Source organism: Oncorhynchus clarkii, chromosome 7, assembly GCF_045791955.1.
Source record: "Oncorhynchus clarkii lewisi isolate Uvic-CL-2024 chromosome 7, UVic_Ocla_1.0, whole genome shotgun sequence".
Taxonomy (NCBI): domain Eukaryota; kingdom Metazoa; phylum Chordata; class Actinopteri; order Salmoniformes; family Salmonidae; genus Oncorhynchus; species Oncorhynchus clarkii.
The window spans coordinates 73,076,703-73,096,362 of NC_092153.1; the positions used below are offsets into that span (position 1 = coordinate 73,076,703).

Sequence of the window (19,660 nt, forward strand, 5' to 3'; positions counted from 1 at the left end):
TGTCTAGTCTGGCATCACGCCCCTCTAGTCTGTCAAATGGAAGGGGTACTCTGGAGTCACGCCCCTCTAGTCTGTCAAATGGAAGGGGTACTCTGGAGTCACGCCCCTCTAGTCTGTCAAATGGAAGGGGTACTCTGGAGTCACGCCCCTCTAGTCTGTCAAATGGAAGGGGTACTCTGGAGTCACGCCCCTCTAGTCTGTCAAATGGAAGGGGTACTCTGGAGTCACGCCCCTCTAGTCTGTCAAATGGAAGGGGTACTCTGGAGTCACGCCCCTCTAGTCTGTCAAATGGAAGGGGTACTCTGGAGTCACGCCCCTCTAGTCTGTCGTATGGAAGGGGTAAATCTCTGAAGACAGCATGACAGCAGCAGTGTTTTCTCTCCAGCCTTTGAGAGAGAGAGAGAGAGATTCCCCTCCATTAGAACACTTCCCTCTCTCATCCCCCTATCCTGTTCATTCCTCCTAGACCGAGCCCAAGAACTATCTATCTGCTGAGCCACATGACATGGCATAAAGTGTCTGTGTGGTCAGCATGTGGGTATGGACGAGAATGTTTTTAGTTACCATCATTATGAAACAGGTATCTTCTGTATGACATATGTATGATATACCCCTATGTATTAATAAAGTACAGTACTCTATATTCAAAAAGTGTGTTTATATTGATGTGTAGATTTTGTACTTACCTGTGTTCTGTCTTTCAGGTGACATCCACCTGCGTCCCAGCCCCAGACCTGGTGAGGATTCATTTAACTCTGTCCCCCTGCCTTCATGTCGTGACTCCAGAGTACCCCTGTCATTGTAATTTGGTTTGTTTGAACTTAGTTTGGCATTAGTAAGGTGTTCTCCACTCTGTCTACATTCTGATACTCACTGCAGTGCTGTACTACAAAAGCCCCAAACTAAAATAGTTGATCTCTTTCCCTCATTCTCAGCAGGGCTCCACAAGGTCTTCGTCCCAGAAGAAGAGGAACTCCCTTCCCAGGTACCAATCACATATTTACCAGTGAAGAACTTGTTATATTTCTACTTAGTAGTGAAGGACGTGTTCTCTTTCAGTCAGTAGTGAAGGACTTGGGACAAGATTCAATCTGTTGCAGGTAGTGTATTATTTACTCATGAGTGTGAGTGTGGAGTGATTAGATTTATTAGGATCCACATTAAGCAACGCCAATGTCACGTCCTGACCTTAGTTCCTTTTGTATGTCTCTGTTTTAGTTTGGTCAGGGCGTGAGTTGGGGTGGGCATTCTATGTTTTTGTTCTATGTTTTCTATTTCTATGTGTTTGGCCTGGTATGGTTCCCAATCTGAGGCAGCTGGCAATCGTTGTCTCTGATTGAGAACCATACTTAGGCAGCCTGTTTTCCCACTATGGGTTGTGGGTAGTTGTTTTCTGTTTAGTGTTTTTGTTGCACCTTACAGAACTGTTAGTTTGTGGGTTTGTTGTTTTTGTTCAGTATTCAACTTTATTAAAATGTATTATGAATACGTACCACGCTGGACTTTGGTCCTCTTCTCCTTCTCCCAAAGACAATCGTTACAGCCAATGGTGACAGCTAGTCTTAATGGGGTCCGACACATAATGAAAAATACATTACAGACAAAATACTTTACAATTTGCATGAATGTAAAAACATCAATGTGTGTGTGTGTGCACATTTATCAGTTACACATACAGTACCAGTCAAAAGTTTGGACACAACAACTCATTCAAGGGTTTTTCTTTATTTTTACTATGTTCTACATTGTAGAATAATAGTGAAGACATCAAAACTATTAAATAATCATGGAATCATGTAGTAACCAAAAAAGTGTTCAACAAATCAAAATATGTTTTATATTTGAGATTCTTCAAAGTAGCCACACTTTGCCTTGATGACAGCTTTGCACACTCTTGGCATTCTCTCAATCAGCTTCATGAATGCTTGTCCAACAGTCTTGAAGGAGTTCCCACATATCCTGAGCACTTGTTGGCTGTTTTTCTTTCACTCTGCGGTCCAACAAATCCCAAACCATCTCAATTGGGTTGAGGTTGGGTGATTGTGGAGGCCAGGTCATCTGATGCAGCACTCCATCACTCTCCTTGGTCAAATAGTCCTTACACAGCCCGGAGGTGTGTTTTCGGTCATTGTCCTGTTAAAAAACAAATGATAGTCCCAAGCACAAACCAGATAGGATGGTGTTTCGCTGCAGAAAGCTGTGGTAGACATGCTGGTTAAGTGTGCCTTAAATTCTAAATAAATCACTGACAGTGTCAGCAGCAAAGCACCCCCACACCATCACACCATGTTTCATGGTGGGAACCACACATACGGAGATCATCCGTTCACCTACTTTGTGTCTCATAAAGACATGGCGGTTGTAACCAAAAATCCCCAAATTCTCATCAGACCAAAGGACAGATTTCCACCAGTCTAATGTTCATTGCTCATGTTTCTAGGCCCAAGAAAGTCTCTTCTTCTCATTGGTGTCCTTTAGTAGTGGTTTCTTTGCAGCAATTAGACCATGAAGTCCTGATTCACACAGTCTCCTCTGAACAGTTGATGTTGAGATGTTACTTGTACTCTGAAGCATTTAGTTGGGCTGCAATCTGAGGTGCAGTTAGTTGCTGATTTCTGAGGCTGGTAACTCTAATGAAAATCTTCTGCAGCGGAGTTAACTCTGGGTCTTCCCTTCTTTTGGCGGTCCTCATGAGAGCCAGTTTCAACATAGCGCTTGATGGTTTTTGCGACTGCATTTGAAGAAACTTTCAAAGTTCTTGACATTTTCCAGATTAACTGACCTTCAGGTCTTAAAGTAATGATGGACTGTCGTTTCTCTTTGCTTATTTGAGCTGTTGTTGCCATAATATGGACTTGGTCTTTTACCAAATAGGGCTATCTTCTGTATACCAATGCTACCTTGTCACAACATAACTGATTTGCTCAAACACAATAAGAAGGAAAGAAATACCACAAATTAACTTTTAACAAGGCACACCTGTTAATTAAAATGCATTCCAGGTGACTACCTCATGAGTATTTCAAGAGTGTGCAAAGCTGTCATCAAGACAAAGGGTGGCTACTTTGAAGAATCTCAAATATAAAATATATTATGGTTTGTTTAACACTTTTTTGGTTACTACATGATTCCATATTTAATAGTTTTGATGTCTTCACTATTATTCTACAATGTTTGCTAAGAGCTGGCAGCAAACTGATAGGTCTGCTTTTAGAACCAGTAAAGGTTGCTTTACCTCTCTTGGGTAGCAGAATGACTTTGACTTCCCACCAGGCCTGAGGACAAAGACTTTCCTCTAGGCTCTGATTAAATAAAGGAGTGGCTATAGAGTCAGTTACCATCCTCAGTAGCTTTTCATCTAAGTTGTCAATGCCAGGAGGTTTGTCGTTATTGATCAAAACTAATAATAATTGTTCTACTTCTCCAACACTAGCTTTACAAAATTCTAACTTACATGACTTTTCTTTAAATATTAGTTTTTTTTATGCATGAGTATGATGGCTCACTTTTAGTTGTTGGCATATCCTGCGTAATTTTGCCCACTTCGCCAATGAAGTAATCAAGACCTGGCCAGATGAAAAACGCAAAGTGATTGTTTTTGTGGTTTCACAGCAAGAAATGTGAATCTTTGAGTGGGTGAAGGAGAAATGAAGAGATGCAGCGATGATGGAGAGATCGATGGAGTAATTGACCCGCTTTCTCCCTTTTCCTCCTTCCCCTCTCTCCTCTCCTCCAGGAGTGTGAATCATGTGATGGAGAGAGTGATGGCTAGGCACTATGACTTTGACCTCACCTACATCACTGAGCGGATCATTTCTGTCTTCTTTCTGCCTCACCTGGAAGAACAATGTTACCGTGGCAACCTACAGGAAGTGGCTGCTATGCTCAAGTCCAAACATCAAGATAAGTTCCTGGTGAGTTGGGGGGGACTACTGTATTTGGAAAAAAGCAATTCACACATCCAAAATGTGAACTGGGTTGGCAACTAAGCAGACTGAAACAGGGAGGGAGGAACTATGCTCGTTTAAATGTTCTTGCAAATAGTTTTCAAACTTTTGCGTGCGCTAATGAACATGACCCTGGTGCTGGGAACATCAGTCGATACATATGTATAAAAAGAAGCCCACATACCGTATTGCCACTCCACAGAGTTAATTTATTGTCTTATCACCCTGCCATGAGAGGACTGGCATGGGTGCAGGCTTTTGCTCCTGCCAAGCAGTAACACTCCTAATTCAATTTATCAACAAATCATTGTCCTGAATTAAGGCTTTGATTTTTGGAATGGGGCGTTATAATACTCGGGTGAAGCAAATACTTGCACCCACAACGGCCCTTACAAGGTAAGGGTTCCCACTTCTGTCCATATGGAGATAAAATGGACATTTAAATGGAATTGTAAGATCCATTTTATCAAACATTATACTCACAAATTGCAATGAAAAGGAGATCACATTTCATTTGAAACAAATTTTAATTTCTCCCTTACACTTTTATAATACCAAAAACAAAGGTGTGTGTGTGTGTGTGTGTTTGTTTGTTTGTTTGTTTACTTGTTCTGGCAGAAATGTAATGATCCGTGAACAACAGTGTTTTGTATCGTAACCTGCGAACCATTGAGCGTTAATACCATCTTCTTCCATTAGTCTTTTATGTAGCTAGTAAGAGACCATTAGTCATGCTTACATTCCGTTTCGGTATTAACTACGTTACTGTGTGGTGTTATGAAGAAGCAATGCAAAAAGTATATTGTTCTTTGTAAACAAACGCTCATGGTTTTGTTTCCTGTAATCACATACGTGATGTGCATTTTTGCCACACAACTTGCAGTCAACGTTGAGACAAAGTTGTGTTGTGGTTGTGTGCTTGCTGGGTATGACATTGTTGATTTCCTCGTCTTTTTGTCTCAACATCTACCTCTCCCAGCTCTTAAACCTGTCTGAGAAGCGTCATGACATCACACGACTCAGCCCCAAGGTAGGTTGACTACATACACACTAGGGCTGACCCCATGTAGTCAACTGGTCGTTTGTTTGGTCCATAGGCTGTTGTTCGACCAACATTTTTTAAAGTTTTTAGTCAAACAGTCGCAAATATATAAATCAGACAGGTGTCACGATGTCTGATTCACGCCTGTGTGAGTGGACTAATCCATCCATTGTGGAGGTCAATGTATTAATTGCCTTTCATTTGTAGTGCTCCTGTCAGTGTTGAGTAAGGACGGGCACCTGATTATGCAGAGAAGTAGGCCTAGGCTACATGGCCTGCGCGCAAATATAGGCCTATAAAATGTGCCCATTTGGGGATCTGTTAGCATGTTTTAAATATATATATATATTATTTGAAAGGATTTTCTTTTGCCATTTTGTACAAACAAAAGCACACAAGAAAGAAAAAAAAGGAAAGAAAAACACAGCTGCCAGACATATGAAATGAAGTATTGCTTAGGCAAGACATGGGACAACAAGAGAAAAACAATGACAGTTACATCAGCAGTAAGTGTTCCTAGTTAGTGTTCACAGTCAGTCTCTGTCCAGACGGTCCAGAAACAGACCCCAAACCTTGAGAAAACTGCTGGAGGAGTTGGTCCTAAAAAAACAAATATTTTCCAAGTTAATGGTGTTAATAATTTCTGCTAGCCATCTACTGAAGCAAGGGGGGTGGGTGACTTCCATTCTGTGAGGGTTTCTTCTTTGCAACCACCATTCCAAACATCAGAGCCTGTTGTTCCTCATATGACGATCTTAGAACAGACTTTGAGCAGGAAAAAAAAGCGAGATCTGCCTATGGGTCAATGGCCCTCTCAGTTGAAGTCGAAAGTTTACATTAGGTTGGAGTCATTAAAAATTGTTTTTCAACCACTCCACAAATTTCTTGTTAACAAACTATAGTTTTGGCACGTCAGTTAGGACATCTACTTTGTGTATGACACAAGTAATTTTTCCAACACTTGTTTACAGACAGATTATTTCACTTATAATTCACTGTATCACAATTCCAGTGGGTCAGAAGTTTACATACACTAAGTTGACTGTGCCTTTAAACAGCTTGGAAAATTCCAGAAAATTATGTCATGGCTTTAGAATCTTCTGTTAGGTTAATTGACATAATTTGAGTCAATTGGAGGTATACCTGTGGATGTATTTCAAGGCCTACCTTCAAACTCAGTGCCTCTTTGCTTGATATCATGGGAAATCAAAAGAAATCAGCCAAGACCTCAGAAAAACAATTGTAGACCTCCACAAGTCTGGTTCATCCTTGGGAGCAATTTCCAAATGCCTGAAAGAACCACGTTCATCGGTTCAAACAATAGTACGCAAGTATAAACACCATGGGACCACGCTGCCATCATACCGCTCACGGCAGAGACACGTTCTGTCTCCTAGAGATGAACGTACTTTGGTGCGAAAAGTGCAAATCAATCCCAGAACAGCAAAGGACCTTGTGAAGATGCTAGAAGAAACCGGTACGAAAGTATCTATATCCACAGTAAAACAAGTCCTAAATCGACATAACCTGAAATACTTGTGTTCCATATTTAGCCACTGCCCAGTTGCCAGTACGTTAATGCCCTGGCATTTGTAGCCTAGTAATAATTCTTGAAGATGGGTACGCAGGCCTAAGCCGCCACTTTCCTTGGGCTTTTGCAAGTGTGCTTTACGAATACGGTGGTTTTTGTAACCCCAGACAAATTACAAGATTGTAAAAAATGATTAGGTAATACAAATTGGGAGATTCTGGCAAAAATAGAGGTACCTGGGGAGAGAGAACATTTTTATGGCATTAATGTGCCACATCATGAAAAGAGGCATATAACGAAATATGGCTTTCTATGTTTCCTACTTTAAGACCTTGGATATTAGGATGAGCCCTTATTTGTGTCGCCAGGGGTTCAAGGGTGACAGCGAAGAGGAAAGGACTGAGTGGGCAACCCTTTTGAACAGATCTTTGTAGTTCAAAGAGACTGGATGTGTCATTGTTGGTCAGAATAGAGGATGTTGAGCAGGCGTAGAGCATTTTGACCCAGGTGATAAATCTAGTGAGTGCTTCAAACATATATGACCATTCTATTTGGTAAAATGCTTTTTGAGCATCTAGCGATATAACAGCTGCCCTGGAGCCCCTCCCCTGATTTGCATAAAGAATGCTCAGCAGCCTGCGCACATTAGAGAAAGAGAACCTGCCGGGGATAAACCCTGTCTGATCCGGATGAATAATGGTTGTTGCATGTTTGTTCAACCTATCAGCAAGCACTTTGGTGATAATGTTTTTATCAAAATTAAGCAATGCTATTGGTCTATAATTTGCAGGATCTGTTGCCTCTCTGCCTTTTTTCAACATAACGCAAATAGTGGCTTCATACAATGATTTTGGCAAAATATTATTTTCTGTTGAATCAGTGAACATCCTGAGTAAGAGGGGAGCGAGAGCTTCACTGACGGTTTTATAAAATTCACAGCCAAAACCATCCGGGCCTGCAGCCTTTCCAGGTGGGAAAGCTTTTATTGCCTCCATTATTTCCTCTGTTATGAAATTTGAGTTCAATTATTTTTTGGGCGCTATCATCAAGTTTTTGGCAGGCTGACGGAATCAAAGAAGGCTGATACATCAGTTCCAGAAGCATCGGATCTGGAAGAATAGAACTCTGAGTAAAATTATTTGAAGCAGTTGTTTATCTTTTTAGGGTCTGTCAGCAAAGTACCCGCCCTAGACCAGATTTCATGGATTGCTCTATTTGCCTGGGCGCCCTTTAGTTGTCTGTCCAGCAACCTTTCCGGTTTGTCCCCTAGTTCAAATTATTTTGTCTCAGTAGGAGGTTACTGACCTGTGAACCAAGAATAGAATTGTATTCATACTTTAATTTCAAAATATTGTTGAAATTCTGTATGTCTCCTCTAACCGACTGCGTTTCTCTTTTTTTTTTATGGCAGACTGAAACAATATGACCTCTCATAACCACTTTAAATGTGTCCCATAGTGTAGAATCAGACACCACTCCTGTGTTATTGAGGAACTCTTGAGGAACTCTGTGAGCAAGGAGGGGTTAAAACGCCAACTGTAATTCTGTTTTGGTAAAGAAAGATTGAGGGACAACATAATTGGACTGTGGTCGCTTATTAAGATGATATGGTGTTTAGAATTAAGCACATCAGTTTGGAATCTATTAGGAAGTAGTCGATTCTAGAATAAGACTTGTGAACATGACAGTAGAATGAGTAGTCTTTGTCTGTGTGATGTTGCAGTCTCCAGATGTCCACTAGATTCCTGGATTTGATTAGATTATTTAGAACCTGGTCAGAGGTGATATTTGAAGTAGTACATGTAGACAGTCAGTCAAGATACGGAGCAAGGTAACAAATAAAATCACCTCTAATTATTAGATTAGTGGTACTAAGATCTGGGAGCAAATCAAAAACATCACGAAAGAAATGTGTGTTGTCAATGTTAGGGCCATAGACGTTCAATAAGGTGACAGGAAAATAATGAATGTTCCCTGATACATGTGGGTATGTAGACATGGAAGAGAGTTGAAAAGGGATGTTTTTATGAAAGAGAGTAGCGACACTTCTAGCTTTGGAGGAGAAGGGTAATTGATAAACTTGAGATATTCAGTTGGATCTCAGATGCCGCTGCACCGTGGCTAAAGTGCGTTTCTTGCAGGAAAATTGTCAGCACCAAGTGATTTCAAGTGCTTTAATACCATGCCCCTTTTGCGTGTGTAGCCGAGACCATTCACGTTCCTCGAGACTAATGTGACAGTATTAACATCTGACTGATTCCCAAGATCCCCCCCCCCAGAGAAACCCGCTCTCCCCACTGCTTCCCCAGAGAAACCCTCCCTCCCCACTGCTTCCCCAGAGAAACCCGCTCTCCCCACTGCTTCCCCAGAGAAACCCGCTCTCCCCACTGCTTCCCCAGAGAAACCCGCTCTCCCCACTGCTTCCCCAGAGAAACCCGCTCTCCCCACTGCTTCCCCAGAGAAACCCGCTCTCCCCACTGCTTCCCCAGAGAAACCCTCCCTCCCCACTGCTTCCCCAGAGAAACCCGCTCTCCCCACTGCTTCCCCAGAGAAACCCGCTCTCCCCACTGCTTACCCAGAGAAGCCCGCTCTCCCCACTGCTTCCCCAGAGAAACCCTCCCTCCCCACTGCTTCCCCAGAGAAACCCGCTCTCCCCACAGCTTCCCCAGAGAAACCCTCCCTCCCCATTGCTTCCCCAGAGAAACCCGCTATCCACACTGCTTCCCCAGAGAAACCCGTTCTCCCCACTGCTTCCCCAGAGAAACCCTCCCTCCCCACTGCTTCCCCAGAGAAACCCTCCCTCCCCACTGCTTCCCCAGAGAAACCCGCTCTCCCCACAGCTTCCCCAGAGAAACCCGCTCTCCCCACTGCTTCCCCAGAGAAACCCGCTCTCCCCACTGCTTCCCCAGAGAAACCCGCTCTCCCCACTGCTTCCCCAGAGAAACCCGCTCTCCCCACTGCTTCCCCAGAGAAACCCGCTCTCCCCACTGCTTCCCCAGAGAAACCCTCCCTCCCCACTGCTTCCCCAGAGAAACCCGCTCTCCCCACTGCTTCCCCAGAGAAACCCGCTCTCCCCACAGCTTCCCCAGAGAAACCCGCTCTCCCCACTGCTTCCCCAGAGAAACCCGCTCTCCCCACTGCTTCCCCAGAGAAACCCGCTCTCCCCACTGCTTCCCCAGAGAAACCCGCTCTCCCCACTGCTTCCCCAGAGAAACCCTCCCTCCCCACTGCTTCCCCAGAGAAACCCGCTCTCCCCACTGCTTCCCCAGAGAAACCCGCTCTCCCCACTGCTTACCCAGAGAAACCCGCTCTCCCCACTGCTTCCCCAGAGAAACCCTCCCTCCCCACTGCTTCCCCAGAGAAACCCGCTCTCCCCACAGCTTCCCCAGAGAAACCCTCCCTCCCCATTGCTTCCCCAGAGAAACCCGCTCTCCCCACTGCTTCCCCAGAGAAACCCGTTCTCCCCACTGCTTCCCCAGAGAAACCCTCCCTCCCCACTGCTTCCCCAGAGAAACCCTCCCTCCCCACTGCTTCCCCAGAGAAACCCGCTCTCCCCACAGCTTCCCCAGAGAAACCCGCTCTCCCCACTGCTTCCCCAGAGAAACCCGCTCTCCCCACTGCTTCCCCAGAGAAGCCCGCTCTCCCCACTGCTTCCCCAGAGAAACCCGCTATCCCCACTGCTTCCCCAGAGAAACCTTCCCTCCCCACTGCTTCCCCAGAGAAACCCGCTCTCCCCACTGCTTCCCCAGAGAAACCCTCCCTCCCCACTGCTTCCCCAGAGAAACCCTCCCTCCCCACTGCTTCCCCAGAGAAACCCTCCCTCCCCACTGCTTCTCCAGAGAAACACTCCCTCCCCACTGCTTCCCCAGAGAAACCCTCCCTCCCCACTTCTTCCCCAGAGAACCCCACTCTCCCCACTGCTTCCCCAGAGAAACCCTCCCTCCCCACTGCTTCCCCAGAGAAACCCGCTCTCCCCACTACTTCCCCAGAGAAACCCGCTCTCCCCACTGCTTCCCCAGAGAAACCCTCCTCCCCACTGCTTCCCCAGAGAAACCCGCTCTCCCCACTGCTTCCCCAGAGAAACCCGCTCTCCCCACTGCTTCCCCAGAGAAACCCGCTCCCCCCACTGCTTCCCCAGAGAAACCCGCTCTCCCCACTACTTCCCCAGAGAAACCCGCTCTCCCCACTGCTTCCCCAGAGAAACCCTCCTCCCCACTGCTTCCCCAGAGAAACCCGCTCTCCCCACTGCTTCTCCAGAGAAACCCGCTCTCCCCACTGCTTCCCCAGAGAAACCCGCTCTCCCCACTGCTTCCCCAGAGAAACCCGCTCTCCCCACTGCTTCCCCAGAGAAACCCGCTCTCCCCACTGCTTCCCCAGAGAAACCCGCCCTCCCCACTGCTTCCCCAAATGAGGCATTGTTCTCCCCATCTCACGTAAATGTGGACCGCCGGGCATGATGGCTAGAACAGACCCAGTACTATGCTACTAAGCTAACAACAGTCAGACTTAACGGCCATCTCCACGGTTGTTGGAAATCAAATTAATACGTTACTGCTTATGAATAAACATAGAATCCACTGTTTCCGCAGTCATTATCGCAGACATTTGTGGGTTGTGATTTCACACTTTCAGTTTTGTTAAGTAGGTGGCAGCCTCTTTGGCCTAGTGAAGACTTTTGTCATGCAGTTGTGATGAACATGCAGCTTTGCTGGAAACCGCAGGCTGTATTTCACCTCCACCTCTCCATTGGTCTGCAACACATCTCGGAATGTGTGCCGTTGCTCCATCACCTCCGCCTCTCCATTGGTCTGCAACACATCTCGGAATGTGCGGCGTTGCTCCATCACCTCCACCTCTCCATTGGTCTGCAACACATCTCGGAATGTGCGCCGTTGCTCCATCACCTCCACCTCTCACATTGGTCTGCAACACATCTCGGAATGTGTGCCGTTGCTCCATCACCTCCACCTCTCCATTGGTCTGCAACACATCTCGGAATGTGCGCCGTTGCGCCATCACCTCCACCTCTCCATTGGTCTGCAACACATCTCGGAATGTGTGCCGTTGCTCCATCACCTCCACCTCTCACATTGGTCTGCAACACATCTCGGAATGTGTGCCGTTGCTCCATCACCTCCACCTCTGCATTGGTCTGCAACACATCTCGGAATGTGTGCCGTTGCTCCATCACCTCCATGGTGTAGTCGGGGAAGATTAAAATCTTCGTAGAATGAGCTCCTTTTCCTTAAAGTGATGTATGTACCCTTGCAATTATGGTGTGCAGCCTCACCTGGTGAGGGCTTTATCTGTAGAGAGTGGTGTGCACGGTCAATGATGATGAGCTTTGGGAAGTTGTCATCGCCCAGCAGCTTGCTAATGAGCTTGGACACAAATTATGTGCGTTTACCATGTTCTTCGTCCTCCAAAATCCCCACAAGTTTGATGTTCAGCCTGCGACTTCGGCCTTCTAAGTCAAGAACCTTGGCTTGGAGCACCTTGTTCTTTTTTAAAAGTTGCGTGCATGTGGTTTCCAGGCCTCTGATCCGGTTGTCATGGTCAGACAGGGCCTCTTCAGCTGTGTCCATACAGCTCTTTAGTTCGGCCTGTGCCATCTTTAGAGACTCAACATTTGTTTCGAACCTGTCAAAGCGATTGTTGCTAGTTTTTATTACAGCCTCTTTCATTTGTTGACACATTGCCGTGGCATAATCTTGTTGCTGGGTGTCTGAAGAGTTGTCATCTTCAGTACTCAATGGCGCTAGCTGCAGCTTGTTGGGCCTTTGTAGGTTTTGCATCAGCTGTTCTGTTGGTTAGTGCCTGGGTTATGTACTAAAAAATGTGTAGATATTTTTGCAAATTTGGAACTAAAACAGTAACAATTAAAGATTTCAAAATAAGCAGAGAGGAGATCTGAAGGAACGCTTGTACTCCATATGCATGCACACTAGCGCCCCGATCTGATAGTATTTCTGATTGTCTTATTAACGCACCACCACTGTGGAGCTTCTTAAATATGTTTTTCTTCACCTCAAATGCAAGTAAACAAAGTCTGTTTTTACATCCATTGAGAATGACAATAGTTCCTCAATGTAGCCTATTTGAGAAATCTTTCCAGCTCTCTTTCACTCCGAATGTAAGGGGAAAAAATGTTGTGCTCTGTCATAAAATAGGCCTACCTGATTACTTCTTATCCCTTGCACAAATAGCCTACAACTTTGTCTGTCTGGAACTCACTGGCTCAGGTAACTCTGAGTGCCCAAAATATTTTATAAAATGTTGCAAGTTTGCTAGCATGAGCTTCAGGCTGGACCCAACATGTTTCAAGTTCCTTGCAGACAGGCCATGTGTAACCAATGCGATTTATGGGATATTTATTTTTATCTGAATATTTTCTACATGCAGGGTGCAATGTTATATTGTTTGGCTTTATGTAGGCTATATGACAATAGAAGTTAATTTTAGAATTTTGAAAAACCACATGATAATGATTTTGAGATATGAAGACTTTATTATAATTTAAATGAAACTGTTCCACGAAAATGTGCATATGGAAATCATAAAAGGCATGCAGATCGGTAGAAATAAATTGGCACTCCAAATGGAAAAGGGTGGCAACCCCTGGTGTAGCCTATCATCTACCAACAACTTCAGGAGCTTAATGGCTGAATCTGGTTAGGCTATCTTAATCTCTGGCTCCCTATTGAGTAATTTGTGTGTCTTAATTATTTAATCACAGTGTGCTTAAAGCATCAGACAAGCTCAGTAGCCTAGATATAGTTGGTTTTATTAAAACACATAGGGTTGTGTCTATATATAGGGAAAAATACACATTTAAACATTTAGACCAATCAATTTGTCGGAAGAACAGACCACTCCAGGTCAACCAAGATTTTTTTAGGGGGACAGACCTAATAAACACCCGCTTCAGAGTGCTACTAGTCCAGTATTCATGTGTGAATAAGTCGATAAATAATAGCCTGGTCCACATCTGTTTGTGTTGTCTTGCCAACTACTATGGTCATATTGTCATTCCAAACATGACAATATACTGGCAAGAAAGTACAAACAAGTCTGGGAGCAGGCTAACTAAATAGCCCTCAGAACCTAACATGTTCTCATCTTCAGGTTGAAGACTTTGGCTGGCCCGACCTGCACGCCCCTCCGCTGGACAAGATCTGTGCCATGTGTAAGGTCATGGAGACCTGGCTGACCTCTGACCCCAGCAACGTGATCGTCCTTCACTGCAAGGTCAGGGAGGGTTTAGTGATGTATTGTGTTGTGTTTTCTGTTCAAACATGTCCAGTTATCTTACATCTCTATTGTATTTATTTTCTCTCTCTCTCTCTCTCTCTCTCTCTCTCTCTCTCTCTCTCTCTCTCTCTCTCTCTCAGGGAAACACAGGGAAGATGGGGGTCATTGTGGGTGCCTACATGCACTACAGCAAGATCTCTGCAGGGTATGTGATGAGTGTGGGGGCGGGGGGAGGGGGGGGGGGGGTAGCCTGTTTATTGATAGACTGTTTGTGTGTGTGTGTAGAGCGGACCAGGCCCTAACCACTCTGGCCATGAGGAAGTTCTGTGAGGATAAAGTCTCCTCCTCGCTACAACCCTCCCAGAACAGGTAAGAACATCTCCCCTCTCCCTCTTTCTCTTATGCCATGCAACTTTCCTGCATATTCCTCCCATTTCTCCTCCTTGTGTGTTTTACTCCTAATTTTATACCCCCGTCTCTCTCTTGCGCTCTCTCCTCCCCAGGTATATGTACTACTTTGGGGGTCTGCTGTCGGGGGCGATCAAGATGAACAGCAGTCCTCTGTACCTTCACCATGTTCTGATCCCCAGCCTGCCCAACTTCCAGGCAGCAAGGGGAGGTCAGTACAATGTACTGTACAATGTGATGTAGTACACTTCAATGTCAAATCTGTGTTGTTTCAACTTGAAAATATAAATTACCATGATGCCTAATGGTTATAATTTCAGTCAACTCAGAAGATCAAGTTTAGTTGAAAATGAAAGGTCAAATGTGTGTAGGAACTCTTCTTTTCAAGTTGAAACAACAGAAAATGTTGAGATGGAAATTAGTTGGAACTTATTAGTCTAGTACTGTTAGGAGTATTTTTAGAATGAACTAGTATTTTTATTTAACTTCAAAACTTTGGGGGGATAGATTTCAACTCCTTTAATGACATCACATCAACACCCTCTTTCTCCCCCTGCTGTCTCCTTCTTTCTCACACTCCTCCTCTCTGCGCAGGTTACTATCCTTTCCTGAAGATCTACCAGTCTCTACAGCTGGTCTACACCTCGGGCATCTAGTGAGCTAATTCATGTGGTTAACGGTGATTGTGGTGAATAATAGCATATGATCTCTACTGTGTTTTTCACTGTGTTCCCTTTCCACCGTCACACACAGTTGGTACTTGTGTACCTTTGTTGGGACTTGTTTATACGTGCTACTGTCTGTGTTTACATGTGTGCTGGTTTGAGTTTACTCCAACTGAACATGGTTTACCTGTGTGTTACTATGTTGAGGTGTGTTTTACTATGTTAGCATGTGTTTTGACTATGTTTATGTCTGTCTGTATGCATAGCGACCCCCAGGGCTCCAGGGCGAGGAAGCTGTGTGTGACGCTCGAGCCAGCGCTACTGTTGAAGGGGGACATCATGGTGAGAGAGCACTGTTAGACACAAAATTGATGCCCAGTGCCGAGCTTTCACTCCTGTCGTTCATACTCTACTATCTCCTATTGGATTATAGCTACAGAAGTAAACAAACTATCCTCCATATTTCATTTGAATAAGAATGCGATTGATTAGGGCTTTTGTTGCCAATGTGGCGCAAAAATAAGCATTTACACTCCAAATTGTATTCTCTCCCTCTCTCCCAACCTTCTCGGTCTCTCCCTGTCTCCCCCTCTCTCTATCCCAACCTTCTCGGTCTCTTCCTCTCTCCGCCTCTCTCTATCCCAACCTTCTCGGTCTCTCCCCCTCTCTCTATCCCAACTTTCTTGGTCTCTCCCTCTCTCCCCCTCTCTCTATCCCAACCTTCTCGGTCTCTCCCCCTCTCTCTATCCCAACCTTCTCGGTCTCTCCCCCTCTCTCTATCCCAACCTTCTCGGTCTCTCCCCCTCTCTCTATCCCAACCTTCTCGGTCTCTCCCCCTCTCTCTATCCCAACCTTCTCGGTCTCTCCCTGTCTCCCCCTCTCTCTATCCCAACCTTCTCGGTCTCTTCCTCTCTCCCCCTCTCTCTATCCCAACCTTCTCGGTCTCTCCCTCTCTCCGCCTCTCTCTATCCCAACCTTCTCGGTCTCTCCCCCTCTCTCTATCCCAACTTTCATGGTCTCTCCCTCTCTCCCCCTCTCTCTATCCCAACCTTCTCGGTCTCTCCCCCTCTCTCTATCCCAACTTTCTTGGTCTCTCCCTCTCTCCCCCTCTCTCTATCCCAACCTTCTCGGTCTCTCCCCCTCTCTCTATCCCAACCTTTTCGGTCTCTCCCCCTCTCTCTATCCCAACCTTTTCGGTCTCTCCCCCTCTCTCTATCCCAACCTTTTCGGTCTCTCCCCCTCTCTCTATCCCAACCTTCTCGGTCTCTCCCCCTCTCTCTATCCCAACCTTCTCGGTCTCTCCCCCTCTCTCTATCCCAACCTTCTCGGTCTCTCCCCCTCTCTCTATCCCAACCTTCTCGGTCTCTACCCCTCTCTCTATCCCAACCTTCTCGGTCTCTTCCTCTCTCCCCCTCTCTCTATCCCAACCTTCTCGGTCTCTCCCCCTCTCTCTATCCCAACCTTCTCGGTCTCTTCCTCTCTCCCCCTCTCTCTATCCCAACCTTCTCGGTCTCTCCCCCTCTCCCCCTCTCTCTATCCCAACCTTCTCGGTCTTTCCCTCTCTCCCCCTCTCTCTATCCCAACCTTCTCGGTCTCTTCCTCTCTCCCCCTCTCTCTATCCCAACCTTCTCGGTCTCTTCCTCTCTCCCCCTCTCTCTATCCCAACCTTCTCGGTCTCTTCCTCTCTCCCCCTCTCTCTATCCCAACCTTCTCGGTCTCTCCCCCTCTCTCTATCCCAACCTTCTCGGTCTCTCCCCCTCTCTCTATCCCAACCTTCTCGGTCTCTCCCCCTCTCTCTATCCCAACCTTCTCGGTCTCTCCCCCTCTCTCTATCCCAACCTTCTCGGTCTCTCCCTGTCTCCCCCTCTCTCTATCCCAACCTTCTCGGTCTCTTCCTCTCTCCCCCTCTCTCTATCCCAACCTTCTCGGTCTCTCCCTCTCTCCACCTCTCTCTATCCCAACCTTCTCGGTCTCTCCCCCTCTCTCTATCCCAACTTTCATGGTCTCTCCCTCTCTCCCCCTCTCTCTATCCCAACCTTCTCGGTCTCTCCCCCTCTCTCTATCCCAACTTTCTTGGTCTCTCCCTCTCTCCCCCTCTCTCTATCCCAACCTTCTCGGTCTCTCCCCCTCTCTCTATCCCAACCTTTTCGGTCTCTCCCCCTCTCTCTATCCCAACCTTTTCGGTCTCTCCCCCTCTCTCTATCCCAACCTTCTCGGTCTCTCCCCCTCTCTCTATCCCAACCTTCTCGGTCTCTCCCCCTCTCTCTATCCCAACCTTCTCGGTCTCTCGGTCTCTGCCCCTCTCTCTATCCCAACCTTCTCGGTCTCTGCCCCTCTCTCTATCCCAACCTTCTCGGTCTCTCCCTCTCTCCCCCTCTCTCTATCCCAACCTTCACGGTCTCTTCCTCTCTCCCCCTCTCTCTATCCCAACCTTCTCGGTCTCTCCCCCTCTCTCTATCCCAACCTTCTCGGTCTCTTCCTCGCTCCCCCTCTCTCTATCCCAACCTTCTCGGTCTCTCCCCCTCTCCCCCTCTCTCTATCCCAACCTTCTCGGTCTTTCCCTCTCTCCCCCTCTCTCTATCCCAACCTTCTCGGTCTCTTCCTCTCTCCCCCTCTCTCTATCCCAACCTTCTCGGTCTCTTCCTCTCTCCCCCTCTCTCTATCCCAACCTTCTCGGTCTCTTCCTCTCTCCCCCTCTCTCTATCCCAACCTTCTCGGTCTCTCCCCCTCTCTCTATCCCAACCTTCTCGGTCTCTCCCCCTCTCTCTATCCCAACCTTCTCGGTCTCTCCCCCTCTCTCTATCCCAACCTTCTCGGTCTCTCCCCCTCTCTCTATCCCAACCTTCTCGGTCTCTCCCTGTCTCCCCCTCTCTCTATCCCAACCTTCTCGGTCTCTTCCTCTCTCCCCCTCTCTCTATCCCAACCTTATCGGTCTCTCCCTCTCTCCGCCTCTCTCTATCCCAACCTTCTCGGTCTCTCCCCCTCTCTCTATCCCAACTTTCATGGTCTCTCCCTCTCTCCCCCTCTCTCTATCCCAACCTTCTCGGTCTCTCCCCCTCTCTCTATCCCAACTTTCTTGGTCTCTCCCTCTCTCCCCCTCTCTCTATCCCAACCTTCTCGGTCTCTCCCCCTCTCTCTATCCCAACCTTTTCGGTCTCTCCCCCTCTCTCTATCCCAACCTTTTCGGTCTCTCCCCCTCTCTCTATCCCAACCTTCTCGGTCTCTCCCCCTCTCTCTATCCCAACCTTCTCGGTCTCTCCCCCTCTCTCTATCCCAAACTTCTCGGTCTCTCCCCCTCTCTCTATCCCAACCTTCTCGGTCTCTGCCCCTCTCTCTATCCCAACCTTCTCGGTCTCTCCCTCTCTCCCCCTCTCTCTATCCCAACCTTCTCGGTCTCTTCCTCTCTCCCCCTCTCTCTATCCCAACCTTCTCGGTCTCTCCCCCTCTCTCTATCCCAACCTTCTCGGTCTCTTCCTCTCTCCCCCTCTCTCTATCCCAACCTTCTCGGTCTCTCCCCCTCTCTCTATCCCAACCTTCTCGGTCTTTCCCTCTCTCCCCCTCTCTCTATCCCAACCTTCTCGGTCTCTTCCTCTCTCCCCCTCTCTCTATCCCAACCTTCTCGGTCTCTTCCTCTCTCCCCCTCTCTCTATCCCAACCTTCTCGGTCTCTTCCTCTCTCCCCCTCTCTCTATCCCAACCTTCTCGGTCTCTCCCCCTCTCTCTATCCCAACCTTCTCGGTCTCTCCCCCTCTCTCTATCCCAACCTTCTCGGTCTCTTCCTCTCTCCCCCTCTCTCTATCCCAACCTTCTCGGTCTCTCCCCCTCTATCCAGGTGAAGTGCTACCACCGGCGGCCGAGTGGCTCAGAGAGGGAGGCAGTGTTCAGGCTGCAGTTCCACACCTGTACAGTCCACGGAGCTCAGCTGTGGTTCGGCAAGGGAGAGCTAGACCTGGCCTGTGCAGGTACCTTTATCAGCGGTGGGATAGAGGGGATGTCAGGGAGTTTAGGAAGGAGGGGGAGGGAGGGGAGCAGGGAATGGTTGTGTTTCAGGATGATATGCAGTTGCTTATTATTGGAGGCAGTCAGGTAGACAGACACGCAAGCACGCAGTCTAACTCCTTTGCACACGCACACTTGCTCGCTCACTAACACACACACACATACAGAAATCTGACTTGTAGGCAAGACGCAACACAATCTGACAAGAAGCAACAATTTTTGATAAAATATTTAATTTTAATTTTAAATAGAATAATGATATACAAATAAACAATTTATTAGCAAACCTATACCTACCAATATCCTAACTGATAGCTCAGAGGCAGAGAGTAAGCACATCTCCACTGCCAACTCCAACATCCCCAGAATGGTCTCCAGGTTCTCCATCTCCTCATCAGAAAAGAGCCACTGGGCCTTCCAAGTGTCGCAGCGGTCTAAGGCACTGCATCGCAGTGCTTGAGGTGTGACTACAGACCCGGGTTCGATCCCAGGCGCACATTTGGCCCAGCGTCGTCCGGGTTAGGGGAGGGTTTGGCCCAGCGTCGTCCGGGTTAGGGGAGGGTTTGGCCCAGCGTCGTCCGGGTTAGGGGAGGGTTTGGCCCAGCGTCGTCCGGGTTAGGGGAGGGTTTGGCCCAGCGTCGTCCGAGTTAGGGGAGGGTTTGGCCCAGCGTCGTCCGGGTTAGGTAGGCTGGGATTATCTTGTCCCATTACGCTCTAGCAACTCCTTGTGGTGGGCCAGTACAACACTTGGAGACTGGGGATGGCCTCCTGCACATGTAGCGGAATAGAGCAAGGGAGAAGTAGATAGAGGGGTATTT

General features: G+C 47.2%; 1 protein-coding gene across 1 annotated transcript in view; it reads left to right on the forward strand.

Moving 5' to 3' along the window:
• Nucleotides 1–940: 940 nt before the first annotated feature.
• The window catches only part of LOC139412677 (tensin-2-like), a 42,158-nt gene continuing 23,438 nt past the window's right edge, over nt 941–19,660 (forward strand). Inside the window, exons 1-10 of the mRNA XM_071159336.1 lie at nt 941–985; nt 3,737–3,914; nt 4,927–4,977; nt 13,646–13,768; nt 13,912–13,976; nt 14,057–14,140; nt 14,275–14,390; nt 14,774–14,834; nt 15,111–15,186; nt 18,676–18,805. Of these exons, the coding sequence (XP_071015437.1) occupies nt 3,753–3,914; nt 4,927–4,977; nt 13,646–13,768; nt 13,912–13,976; nt 14,057–14,140; nt 14,275–14,390; nt 14,774–14,834; nt 15,111–15,186; nt 18,676–18,805 (868 nt within the window). The 5' untranslated portion in view covers nt 941–985; nt 3,737–3,752. The remainder of the gene's footprint in view (nt 986–3,736; nt 3,915–4,926; nt 4,978–13,645; nt 13,769–13,911; nt 13,977–14,056; nt 14,141–14,274; nt 14,391–14,773; nt 14,835–15,110; nt 15,187–18,675; nt 18,806–19,660) is intronic.